At 37.1% G+C, this 13,208-nt stretch overlaps 1 protein-coding gene across 2 annotated transcripts in view; it reads left to right on the top strand.

Annotated features, from left to right (window-relative positions):
• Positions 1 to 3,252, top strand: part of LOC146003764 (uncharacterized) — a 118,992-nt gene extending 115,740 nt beyond the window's left edge. For both annotated transcript variants that reach the window (XM_083142185.1, XM_083142179.1), the window contains exon 12: positions 2,445 to 3,252. In XM_083142185.1, the coding sequence (XP_082998311.1) occupies positions 2,445 to 2,594 (150 nt within the window). In that variant the 3' untranslated portion in view covers positions 2,595 to 3,252. The remainder of the gene's footprint in view (positions 1 to 2,444) is intronic.
• The last annotated feature ends 9,956 nt before the right edge of the window (positions 3,253 to 13,208 follow it).

Genomic DNA, 13,208 nt, shown 5'->3' with positions numbered 1-13,208 from the left:
CACTGGTGCTTACCTTACTCGAACACGGCGAATACTTGACCTTGACCTTGGCAGTCTAAAGCCAACAGACAAGAGGAAGCTTTTATTCAGATAGTTCGTAACAAGGAAACAAACTTTCTATGGAATTTTACCCCAGACGTTACCTGCGTAGTATAATGTGAATGGAAACATATTTGTCCCTTTCATCTCTCTATACTGCAATGGTTGTATATGCTATTAATATTAGATTGCAGTCCACATTCAGCTGTTTTGCTCAAATTGCACCTCAAAAGCAGAAGTATGCAGAAGTATAATATAAGAATAATAATTCAAACAGCTAATTATCCAAAATACATATTTTACAGCTCTATTCTAACTGCCATATTAGTTATGTTTAGGTCAATAATAGTAGTTACTGATTAATTCTGTGAGTTTCTGATAATAACATCTACAATCTGCGCACATCTTGACTTTACAATTTGAACCAGGCTTTTCTTCTTTCCCATCTGAAAATTACTCTTAAGATGCGAGCATTCATCGAGTGGGTCACTTGTAAATATGTATTTATGTATAAAATGAGGAGAGTGACACGTGAATGACGGAACATCTTAAAATACATCTGCTGATGTTCCTCAAAATTTACTCATTTAATTTCAGTGGTTTTCTTCTTGAGAATATTAACAACAACAATTTTCAATTTTAGCACTTGTTGTAAATTTCGAGTCTTAGCAGCAACTAAAAAATCTCAGTTGCAAGTAGTCTCGAGTAACAGTCACCTTCTCTGAACGAGTAATAGTTTCAATACATATTTTCTTATTGGCATGCAAACAATAACAAAGTTCCAGGCCTGCAATTGGTGTGACGAGAATAAAATACATTATGTAGCACCCATTTGGTAAGAAAAAATATTTTGGAGACATGGGGATTTGAACCTAGGATTTCAGCTTAGAAAGCTGGCCTTTAACCGACATGGCCAAAAGTCATGGTGAAGAAACCAAGCTATTCGAGTAATTTATCCATAAGATTGCACCTTTTCTTGCCCAGCTTGAAACTTTTGATGTCGCTTTTCACTAATTACATTAATTTGAAAGCTATATGCTTCATCAGATAGGCTTCATACGCTGCACACATTGCTGACAAAATACAAGTGAAGCTTGTGCATGAAAATTAATGAAGACTTTGGCAAGTCGTGCTTTTGTGGAAGGTTAGTGTTTCCAAACCTAAATGATTACCGTTCCCATCAGTATAGCGGATTCTGCTATGTGACGAGGAATCTCATTAACCAATGGCACATAAATTATATTATTTTAAACTATTTATTTCAAAATGAAGAGTCAATATTCTGGAATGTACGGAGACATTCATTCATTTGGTAAGAATTTTACGAGAGTCACAATTCTATTATTGTGCTTCATTTCAAAACCAACATGACATGTAACAAAAGTAAAGCCCGACAATTTTAATTTTACAAAAATTCAATTTACTGTTAAAGTTAAATGAGAGGAAACCATTGACTTATTTTTAATAGCCTGGCTGACTGATGTTTGGGGGGGTACCTCCTCTCATGTGCCCCCCTCCCCCATCTGTGACATAAACTTTTCTTCCTTTAGGATTTCTATTATTTTTGCCATCGCTTATTCAGTGCCAACTTTGCGATTCTGTTTGCCAAAGTGTATGGGGAAGGATCTTATTTATTCTTCAAGCCTTCTCCTGGACTAGGATAACAGTATTTCCGAAAGATTTTTTTGCATTATTTTCAGGAATTGCAACATCACTATTTCTGTCTCGCTTATTCTTATTGCATTTTTTTTTTCATTTTGTTATTTAGTGTTGCTTTTCTTCCATTTTCGGCTACTTGCGATGATGAAAATAGACTCAAAGAGAACACCCATGCTCAGACCAAATTCGAACCTGGGGCCCTCGCATTCTAACAAATTGTGATAAATACTTCGTCATGAACTTCAAAAACTAGATTCTTTATGAAATAAATTTCAGGAATATTTCACATTTACATTACTTTTATTGCAGACGTGGAAATTCCAGTTAATTAATAATTACGCTGCAATCTTTCCGTTAGCCCTTTTCTTTGAGTCTGAGAGACACAAAATTCCCTGCATATGGTTAAACTGATTGATAGTAAGCAACACTGCTGCTTTCCGAACACTTACTTCGGCTGTACTTCCTGCCACAAAGCTGGACTTCATATACCATTTATGAGCAGTGTAGGTTATCGTTATGCAAATAATGTAGACAATAAAAATAATGAAAGTTGTTAAGAACTCTAAAATAAAGATGATTTCTCTACTGTCTACAAACGTATTTCACTTAGCTAAACAACTGAAGGATTCAGACTATTCATTCAAATAGAGTACAGAAATTTATAACTGTTTTTTTGTTGTTTTTTTACCTAAATGACATTTCCAAGATTTGATTTGAGCACTAATTGTTTTTGTTGTGTTTTGCAGAACCAGAGTGGAATATATTATGATGTGGATTATGAGCAAGCAGAACTTTTCAACCGGAGTGGACACAGCAGCTTGCAAACACAGCCACCACCACCTATACCCATGACTACATATATGCAAAACATTAGTCGGCCATTTTTCAGGCCGTGAATGACCACGAAATTTATATAAATCATCTCCCGGTGCACCATGATAATGTGGAAAAATACTTTTATCAAGTTCATATGTCAAAATATATTTTTGTGAATTTTTCATGCCTACTTCCAAGAAGTGATACAACTCCCAAAATCAAGATGTTATTAGTTTGAAACTAAGTGCTGAGCTTGCAAAAAAAAAAAAGAAAGAAGAAAGACAATTGTATAAAATAATGGGTGAATGGACAGTATTGTCATTGTTCTGTGACTGTGAATAATTTGTTAATTATTATGTTAAAAGTGCAACTACGTTTCACAAGAACACCATTGAATTTATCATCTGTGACAAAACCCTATGAACATATGCATATAATGATGAAATTGATTATCATCATATGATTAATTTTACGTACCTTGAACATTTTTCAGTTATATGTATTGATAAGTATCTAAATTGAAAACACTGTGTAAGCATTACTAACACATATAAGTATGTTCACGTTTTGAAAAATCTCTTGCAAAAACATAAGTGAAGCATTCATTTAAGAAGAACTTAGAAAAACTAATCAATGTACTGCAAACGTTTTTTATACTACATTACCATGTAAACTTATTTATGTATAAATATTGACACATAAATAGTAATGCAGCAAAGAAAAATAAATATTGATGTGTTTTTGATGAAAGTCATTCTGTATTTGAATATGTGCATTACTTATTTGCTAAAATATGATGTCATGTTGTGTGAGAAAAGCTTGGTTTCTGTCTTGCAGATCTTGGTCTCTCCAATCTGCAGAAATTTCAGATGTAATGCTTTGATAAGAGTCACGTTTTGGTCACAATCTATATAGGAATTACCTCTGATTGAAAGATTACAGTGACCAATTTCAAACGCTTCCTAATGTGGACAACATAGCATAAAAACCGTATGACTGATTTTTTTATTTTTTATTCTTTTATTTAGCCCACAGCAGGAATCACAAAACATTCCAAGAATATGAAAAATGAAATCGTAAGCACAACATCATCTGCACCTTTCTTCCCTATAGTCTCATCATAAGTGAAAGAGCCTGAAAGAACATGAATGTCAAAAAAAATGATGACTGTCTTTTGTAATAGACATAATTTGTATTGACATTGGGTAAATTTTAAGTTCTTTTGAAAGTCAAAACAAAGAGCCTCATGTGAAGTGACATTCTGACAAGACAGACGTGCTTGGCATTTTCTTCTGCCCTTTGCAAGTGCAACTCTTGTTGTGTTGAGCTCTTTTAACTGTGCATTTAGTTGAAGCTTCTCTTCATGATCTGCTGTATTGGACAGTCTGCTCTCAAGACTTCACTTATTAACTTTGATCACATCTCATCTACTACATGTATCAGTACGTGAATAACCGAAGGAGATGTTGAATTTTGTGTTGAAGATGTAGTGGTAAGTTTCATATGACGCAGGTTTTGTAGAGTTCATAGCATGAAGCTTCTTTATATTCAATTCTTCTGATAGATAAATACGTTCACTGTCATGAAAGCTGTAATGAGATGCCCTGTCTTTAAGTGATTTAATGCAGCAGTAGCTCTAAGGGGAGAGCCGCCGTGCCATGGCTCTACCCTCAGAAAAAGCACTTGCTTCGCCAAAATATAGTTAAATTAATACATTTACGAACAAGGAGATTCGAATTTCATAAGCATTCGAGCTTACAGCTGCCTCAATTCCTGCGCCGTATACCCAGATGTTCTCTCACTTGCTCAGGGCCAGCATAGTGTGGCCATTGTGCAGAGGCATTAGTATCATGCAACCAGCCATGCCCATTTTCGGCTGGCATGACGCGAAAGCTTTTGCATTGTGTTGACATAGTTGCAAACTTCATAGAGAAGTGATCAATCCTGACTGATATGTAATACTTGGAGATGTAATTGGGGAGAAAAATACTTTCCTACCTACTTGGGAAGAACGAACGTAAAATATTCCCAAATGTATATAACCATTTAGATAGATGTGTGTAAAGAGCCATCCAGACTTTTGTTGTTATCAATTTCTTCCTTAAGAAAATATATATCCCTTGCTCTAGCGCACACAGACACTCACGTGTTGCAACTGACGTTGACAATATTGAAGATATTTTCTGTAAAAAAAGAGGAATTCGCATCACCAGGGGATTTTTTACTTTAATATTTGTAAAAAATCACACGGAAAATCTATCAGTATAAGAATTTTACTTGGAGATATAATTCAATTTCTTGCATTGAATTTTAAAAATCGTAGATCCACAGTTCATTTAGCAGATAATCATATTTTAGTTGTTGGTAACACCGATTGTTGATGTGCCGTGTGCCGTGCTCGGGTTGCAAATTATAAACAAAGCAAGGTGAGAATACAGTGTTCGACTCTGTGTCTCTAATTGTTCAGTGTTTTTCTTTTTAGTGAAGTGAAAGTGTCTGATGGTGTGTGAAAGTAAGGGTAGTGAGTGAAGAGTCAGATTAGAGCATTATTACATACACCATTTTCCAAGGTACTATACGATATTAAATTAAAAGTTAAACAACGTGGTCGTTCCATGCCAGATTTAAACATCATTTCTGTCTTTTTTAAGAAAAAAGTGGTAAAGGTGACAGGCGTCGAAATTTTAATAGTCGCATTTATTTCCTAGAAACTCTGGCTGACCTCTGTACACAGCATGCTACAATGCCTGGGATCACGGATTTGAATCCCAGTCTGGCCTGGGTGTTCTTTGTGAGTGTTCACTCATCCTTATCTTCATGATTAGCCAAAAGTAGTACAAATGGGAAGTAAAATAAACCAATATTAGGAACTCTGAATCTTTGTCTGCAATTTTAGTAAACAAAGTTCCGTTAAAATTATCTGTTTCATTAGATTTCTATGACATATGCTAGCAAAATTTTTCTGATTTCTTGATCACGTTGGCACTACCCATCATACTAGCTGCCAGCCACCACTGATTTAATGTGAGAGTAAATGGCATTCAGAGTTTCCTGCTTTAATTTGTTTGGCCTATTTTTGTGTTTGCCATGTCCATCTTCATCAACAGAACCTGTTAGTGCTAGTTTAGACTGAATTGTCTGAATACGTCTTGCACTGATACCATGCAATGCTACTAAGAATGCTTTGTAACAAACAGGTACTTCAATCATTTCATTACCTCTAAGAACATGGACTTTTTAAACTGTAGGAATGTGAGTGTAAACTGGCATGGTCCTGATTCTTTCTTGGTCTTCTTCACGAAATACAGCTAACATTAACTAGTCCTCCTAGGTTGCAGATTTGTGCATAATAATTGTTCATTTTATTGAATTTCAAAATTATGTTATTTCTCTCTGTTGGATTTATCATTTCAGAGCATTTGAAATGAGAACACTGGAAATCTGGCTCAGTCTCATGGGTACAGCATAGTATTTTTTTCTTAACATCACTCATGATTAAGACTGTGTGAACTCAACAAAAGCAGGAATCGCAAACATGATATTATGAATCAGCACATGACGATCAGTTTTCTCCAATGAACATGTAATGGGCAATCAATCATCATTTATACATTATAAGCCATGGACATCTATCATTTTCTCCCTGTATATGTTACTTTCAAAACTTCATAAAATGTGCTTATGTGCACTTTTTGCCTGTTTTACTTTTAAAACATTACTATGGAATGCTACGGTTCGAGTCTCCTGGGGGAAGCGTAACAACTTTTCTCCTGGGATTTCAGCCTGTGTATGGGACCGGTGGTCACCCACCATCATGAGCAAATTGGAAAGCTATAAATGAGTAGCATAACCTGGTCATGGAAACCTACAACAACGATTGGGGGTTTGTCTTGCTGACCACACATCACCCTGCAACTGGTTGGATGATCTCCCACCTCGGGTGAGTGAGAGTAGAATCACGTAAGAGTGAGCCTCACAGTCGGTAGGTAGGCCCAGACTCTCAATGGGCTGTTGCACCACAGGTTATTATTATGGAATGCTACAATTTAGACATTCGAAATCTCTATTTTTGTGATTCTGTGACCTTCATCATTTTACCCCTGTACTCTTCATGTGCTTACAGCATATTTTGTGCCCATTTCAGAAAAAAAATCTGGATCTGCCTATGTCTTGGAGTTCAATGACTGAAAGATTGATTGGGGATACATTGGAATGAGAGAGAGGGAGATACAGACACATGTTGCTATGAGTCAAGACAACTTCACAGACAACACTGTTGAAACCACTCAAACGTATAAACCTACAATATATGTGGACAATAGCATTCACATAAATTTGTGTAAAGAACAGTGGCCTTACAGCAGCTCTCCCCACAATGCAAGGAGTACCTGAGGTGTAGACCCCGCAATGTTCTCTCTGTGCTCCTGAAATTTTGTATAATCCCTCATGTTCAACAGATAGTGTCGTTTACATGCGAAAATATTAGAATTACCAAACGCATATGTATCAACAATAACATGTTTCAAAGTGGAATTTCTTTTAGATGAGCACTGAATAGAAAAACTTGCTCCTCCTCTTCTTCTTTTTAACTGTCGGTGAACAGCTGTACTGTAGGAGTCAATGGACACCCCAATTACCTTTACGACTCAGTTTTCATTACTATTATTTTGTAATTTGTGGGAGATGGTCAAGTGGGTTCCAAGTAACATATTGTAAGACAATGTCTGCGGTAATGATCAGGGAAGTACTGGTTCAGCCATATGGATCCTCTCCGACCAAATTAACTTACTTGCTTGCTTGCAAATAGCCATCAATATGAAAGAAAACTCTCATACCTGTATGTAATGTTTATTGTCAACTCCTAGAGTGTAAAATGTCTAGTTATGAATCCAGTAGGAAAAGGAGCTGACCTCTGTGGCAAAATGATTATCATAGCTACAGCATGCTACTATGCCATGGGTCCCAGGTTCGAATCCCACCCCTGGCATTGGTGTTCCTTGTGAGTGTGCCTTCATCAATTTCATCACATCATTACTTATCCTCATCTTCGCAATTAACCAAAAGTGGCAGAAAATAGAAGTAAAATAAACCAAATCAATCAAACCAGTAGGAAGATTCAGTTGCTGAGCTAGTCTTGCTCTTATTGCTACACAATAAACAATCAAACTTGGTATTTCATGAAATTTCACAGAACAACCAATGGCAAGGAGGTCTCAAGCCTTTTCATATTTACTTAAGACATGAGATAAATTTCCTACATTGTGCACACCTGCTATGTGTTACAAATGATTCTTGATTTTTAGCTATACTGTGGCAGCCCAAAAACTCACTAGGAGACCCTAACCACCTCGAAGTCCAAAGGGGAATTGTTTACTATATTTTAAACAATTCCCCAAACAGTGTTTTTTGAATGCCTGTGTATGCATGTGTGTGAGCTAATGGTTTTTCTTAGAAATTGTATCAAGCAAATAATACCAAAGATCATCATACACTATATATTTGCCTGCATGAAATCTCCTATTTTCTCTAAAAAAAGAATATTTGCTGCACTACCAGTGGCGGCGATTGGGTTCCAAAACTGGGGGGGGGGGGGCAAAGGCAGTATATTTCTCTTTGTAGATAAGGTTTAGCATACTGCGGGGGCCACTGCACCCCTCGCCACACCACTGTGCACTACTGTGTTGATGCAAAAGAAAATATTTCCAATTCCCCTATCCAGTTATTTATAACAGATTCATTTCATCCATATTTAGTTGCCAGAAGCTAAGTTGATATGGATAAATGAGAAGGCGGGATATTTGGAGTAAACGTTAATTTCTTGTGCACATGTAAATTATCGTGGTTCGGATCCAACTTTAAACTGTAGGTTCAGTCCCGATTAGCCTTACTGTGCATAAAGTAGACACCAAATCAATCAATCAACCCAAATTTATTTAAAGTTGCTACTATTAGCGGTAGCGGAATTGTTAGCGCAGTACGAATACGTGTCGGTGGTGTCCACCAGGGACGGCGACAGGGGTGGGCATGGGTGGGCAAGCGCCCACCCAAAAATTCCTTTGCCCACCCGATTGCCCACCCAATCAAATTCAATAAGTACATATACTTAGGGGTATATGAATGATTCAATATGTAAGTGTATTCAGGTGTTCATATTGTATAATTTACTTGTGAATATTATCTATGCTAGAAATGTTCACATATTAACAACCCATAAAAAGCCAATTTTGTCAGAATATGAAAGTAATTACTAGAGCTATTGAAACAAAAACTGTGATCAAATGAACACTTCCATGATTAAAAGCAGCTAGTAGGCTTAGGAGGCTCAAAATTATGCAGGGTATGATCAAGATTAAATCAGAATTTAGGGTGAACTTGAGCACTGTAGCTACGGGCCTCCACATACGTATATAAATCCCGGCCTGGGTATGGTTAAAATAATCTCCAAACAAAGAAATCAAAACATCATCTTAGCGTTACTTCCTCCAGCAACACAATAAATTATTTCTACTTTTTAATTATTATTAGAATAATTTATTTCAAGAAGACTTAGATGCGCAGGCCATGTGACACGAATGGCAGAGGCAAGAATAGTTTACAGGATTCGTGTTGGGAAACCTGATGGTAAGAAACCAGTAGGAAGGCCAAGACGAGGATAGAGGGATAACGTTGAGATGGACCTAAAATACATCGGTAAGGATACGAAAGATTGGACTGATCTTGCCCCGGATAGGGACAGATGGAAGGCTTGTGTTGCTGCATCCATAAACCTTCGGCTTAAGTATGCTAGAGAGTATAATATAGTTTTAATTAGCTCTGCATTGAAATCTCAGAAGTGTCACTTTTTATTTCATTACAATTTTCATATACCTGTCATCTTCAAATATCACCTTTATATTCGTTCTACTAATTAAAATGAATCACAATAATCACTACAATACCGAAGTGAATAAATTTCAAGTATGGAAAAAGCTACAGAATTATTCAATTGCTAATGAGTGGCTTATCCTAATTAGAAATCCTCGTTCCACACATAAATTTTGTCACATGAATCAGCCAAAAATGTCAACAGAATCTGTAGATGCAGATGAAGTAAAGAAAAAAGGTTATGTCACGAAGTATCCAGAAGACGATTTTGTTATAGATCGACCACAAGGAAAAAAACCTTGGGACGAAAAGTCCCCTCGCAGCTTTCCCTTCTTCCCCCACCTCGGGCCATAAGGAAGCATGGTCCACTCTCCCCCTCCCCTACTCGCGGGGGTACGGTGCGCATGAGTCGTGGGTCTGCGCAGGTTGTTTTGCTCATGGTTCCACTATAGTTTGTTTTTAAGCCCACTTTTATGCTCAGATAGGCTAACCGGGACTAAACCTACAGTTTAACGTGTAGTCCGAACCAGTGTGCATTGTGCTTCCACCAAAAAAAGGGGGGAGTCGAACACAGGACCTATCTATTATAACGACAGCTTTATGTCATTGGGGGAAAAAATATATACAGAAAGAACGCACCAAACGTGTCATTTTATCACTACAGAAGATGCGTCCATTTTAAGAGGGTGATTGCCTGATACAAATATTTGAGACTTTCGGAAATAAACGTCATTGTTCACGGAATTAGCTGCTTTGATCCACTAATGAAACGCTGTCCAATTGAGACTACCACCTCAACTTTCTAAGAAGTATGAACTAATGAAACTTCATTTTTGGAAGAGTAAGTTGTGGTTGATTTGTTTTATTTTAAGTATTTTTTTTTGCTAATTTTGATAATGACGACGATAAGGTTCAATGGTGATTAGATGAATGTATGGAAGGGGTAAAAACAAACACATGCTGACACTCAAAATACAAACTCTCATAAATTATTACTTTGACAGTGGTTTCAAGCACCAGGGACTCGTTGTCCTGAAAGAATAAAGTTTCCAGGGTATGCTGCACAGGTTAGAGGTTGACATTCTAGTGTGTTTGAAATGGTCACACCATACAACCCAAGACATCTATGAAAAATAGATGAATTATTACTGGTACGGTGATCAACTTCGATGAATTCCTTGTGTCCTAAATCATATTGTTACCTCAGAAAATATGTTCATGTAACATACCATACCATACGTGTATTGCTTCTCCCGCATTAGTTCAGAAAACAAATAGCAACTTAGCTAATAATCTCTTCAATTCTGAACAGATTTCTCAATCTTACTTGTTTATTACATATGAGTGATATTTTGTCAAAATAGCCTTTCATTAGCCTAGGAATACTCCATGCATAATGAACAAAGAATTGGGTTTCCGTATGTGATTTAATCATTTCTAATAAGACGTTCATTTTAATCCAAACATTCAGTGGCGGCGATTAGGAGGAGCGGGAAGTGGGGGGTGCAGTTCCCCCGCCACACTTTGCCACTTATTGCCCCCGCACTATGGCCACTTTATGCTAAGCCTTTTCTACCAAGAAAACGTATATTGTCCTTGTCCCTCAAATGTTGGCACCCAATCGCCCCTACTGCAAACATTCAGATAGATTTGTAAGTTGTAGAAACCTTGTAAGCTAAGAAAAGTGACCCCCAAGGAGTAAGAAAACTCATTCAGTAAAGAAACCATACGATGAAAATACTATGCTCAGGAACATGCATTTAAATTACGAGAAACTTCACAATTGTCTACCATCGAACTTTTTATCATTATCGCCGAATACATAAAATCAAGTATGTGCCTTGTATTTGCAACACAAGCTTAAACCTAATTCAACTTTTTTTCATTGTATTAACATGCATGAAAGAATGTGATTAGAATGTATGGCTGCGCATGGGTAAACACTTCCTTGAAATAATTGTGTCCATCAGAGACAAAGCGAAAGGAAATGGAACAAGATGCGAAAATAGATAAGAAAAGAATAAAGAGGAAAACAAGGAAAGGAAAGGGAAAAGAAGTTAGAGGAAAATCGGGAGTGTAAGAGAGAGGGGGATACATACGTCTTACATACACATGTATACTATATATGGTCTTACATTTATACTGCCCACCCTAATCTATGAATATGGAGCTTCTGCCCACCCTGTCGAAAATTTCTGGCGCCGCCCCTGGTCACCACAAGAAACATACTTTGTAAAGGGGAGAGTACAGAGAAGATATACGAAAGAAGCGGTAGAGAATGGCAGAAAGGAAGAGAAAGAGGAGGAGCAAGATATAGGGGAAGGAAAGTGAAGAGTTGAAAAAGAAGAGTTAAGAGATGATAGCGGGAGATGATGAAGGAAGGATAAATAAAATTGAACATAGACAGAGAGAGGGAGAGAGAGAGAGAGAGAGAGAGAGAGAGAGAGAGAGAGAGCGAGACGAAAAAAGTATAGAAGAAGACCAAGAAGATAGAGGAAGTAAGCACGAACAATGAGATACGAATATTTTTTCTCTACACTGTGCAACATTCCCAAGGCATTTTTAAAGAATGTAGGTAAAGACGTGACTTCGCAGGTTGCAATACTTCTTTAAAACAGTATTGTTTATTAATGTTGAACATGTACATATTCACACATATCTTTCACATTAAGAAACAAGCAGGAAAATCTCGCATTCCTTCCACGATACGGACACATTAGGAATGTTTATAGTTACAAGAAACTTCTCTTTCTTCATCTTTGTGAGAGTGAGAGCCGCATGTGGCTTGGAAGTCACGTAATGTGAAACTAAATTAGCCCAGCGATTATCTTGCATTTCAGTTGTTAGTTTAAGAAAAGTGCAGCAGAATCGTGACCAATTATAAGCGATTTTGTTCCTCTGCCTGGTCGCTGGGAAGTAAAGCTTAGGCATACTTTCCTTTTCCATCTTCTTAATGCTTTCCTATGCTCTATCCCCTTTGGCATTTTCGTGTTTCCAGTGTTCTAAGTATAGATGCGAAAGTGAGAAACATATTACTGGGACCAACTTTTGGTTTTTACCAGCCTGTGGGACATATTCATATCAGGGCTACTGTGTTCTTCATCTCATAATCATGTCCTAATTGCGAACAATGCCTGAATTGTCCTAATTGCGAACACATAAAAGTGAGATATAATTTTATGTCCTAATTGCGAACACATGAAACTGAGAAACCTGTTCTCAAAAACAGATAAGGTAGTGACGCAGAGAGACAGCTGGTTTGACTAACAACAAGAGTCAACCTCATTGACTTATCATGGTCTTCTGCTTTGTAAATCCGTCCAAGGTCATTTCACCCTTTCAGTCTGTCAACGTAATCTGGCTTTCATTCGTGTGTTAATGACTCGAAAACCCCTTGGCGCCTTAAGTGATGTGAAGTTGAAGCACAGGACAAATAATGTAGTGGAGACATGGAACCGCAAAATCAACAGTGAGCTATAGGTAGTCCTCATCCGAGAGTGGGAGACCTTATATAAAGCTTAAAGGCTGAGGCAGAAAAGTCTAATGGCATGATTCTTAGGATGGAAATGAGCTGGAAGATGTAAAACGGAAGAAAAAAATGTGTTTTTCCTTTTTTGGTGGCATTCCTAATTTTTAAGAACAGCGTCATATGTTTGGAAATTTGAATTTAGGTAAAGTTAATAATTGCACTATTAAATGACGAATATATTTTCACTTAAGAAGTGTGCAGTACATATTCCTATTCACTGATAGATAGACCTCCCTCCCGACCCAACAATCGGCATCACAGTCACTTACACTTATATACTTTGGCGACGACTTTATCATGT

This window comes from Lepisma saccharinum, chromosome 1, assembly GCF_977018435.1.
Source record: "Lepisma saccharinum chromosome 1, izLepSacc3.1, whole genome shotgun sequence".
In the NCBI taxonomy this organism is placed as follows: Eukaryota; Metazoa; Arthropoda; class Insecta; order Zygentoma; family Lepismatidae; genus Lepisma; species Lepisma saccharinum.
This window is presented reverse-complemented; position numbering and strand designations above follow the sequence as displayed.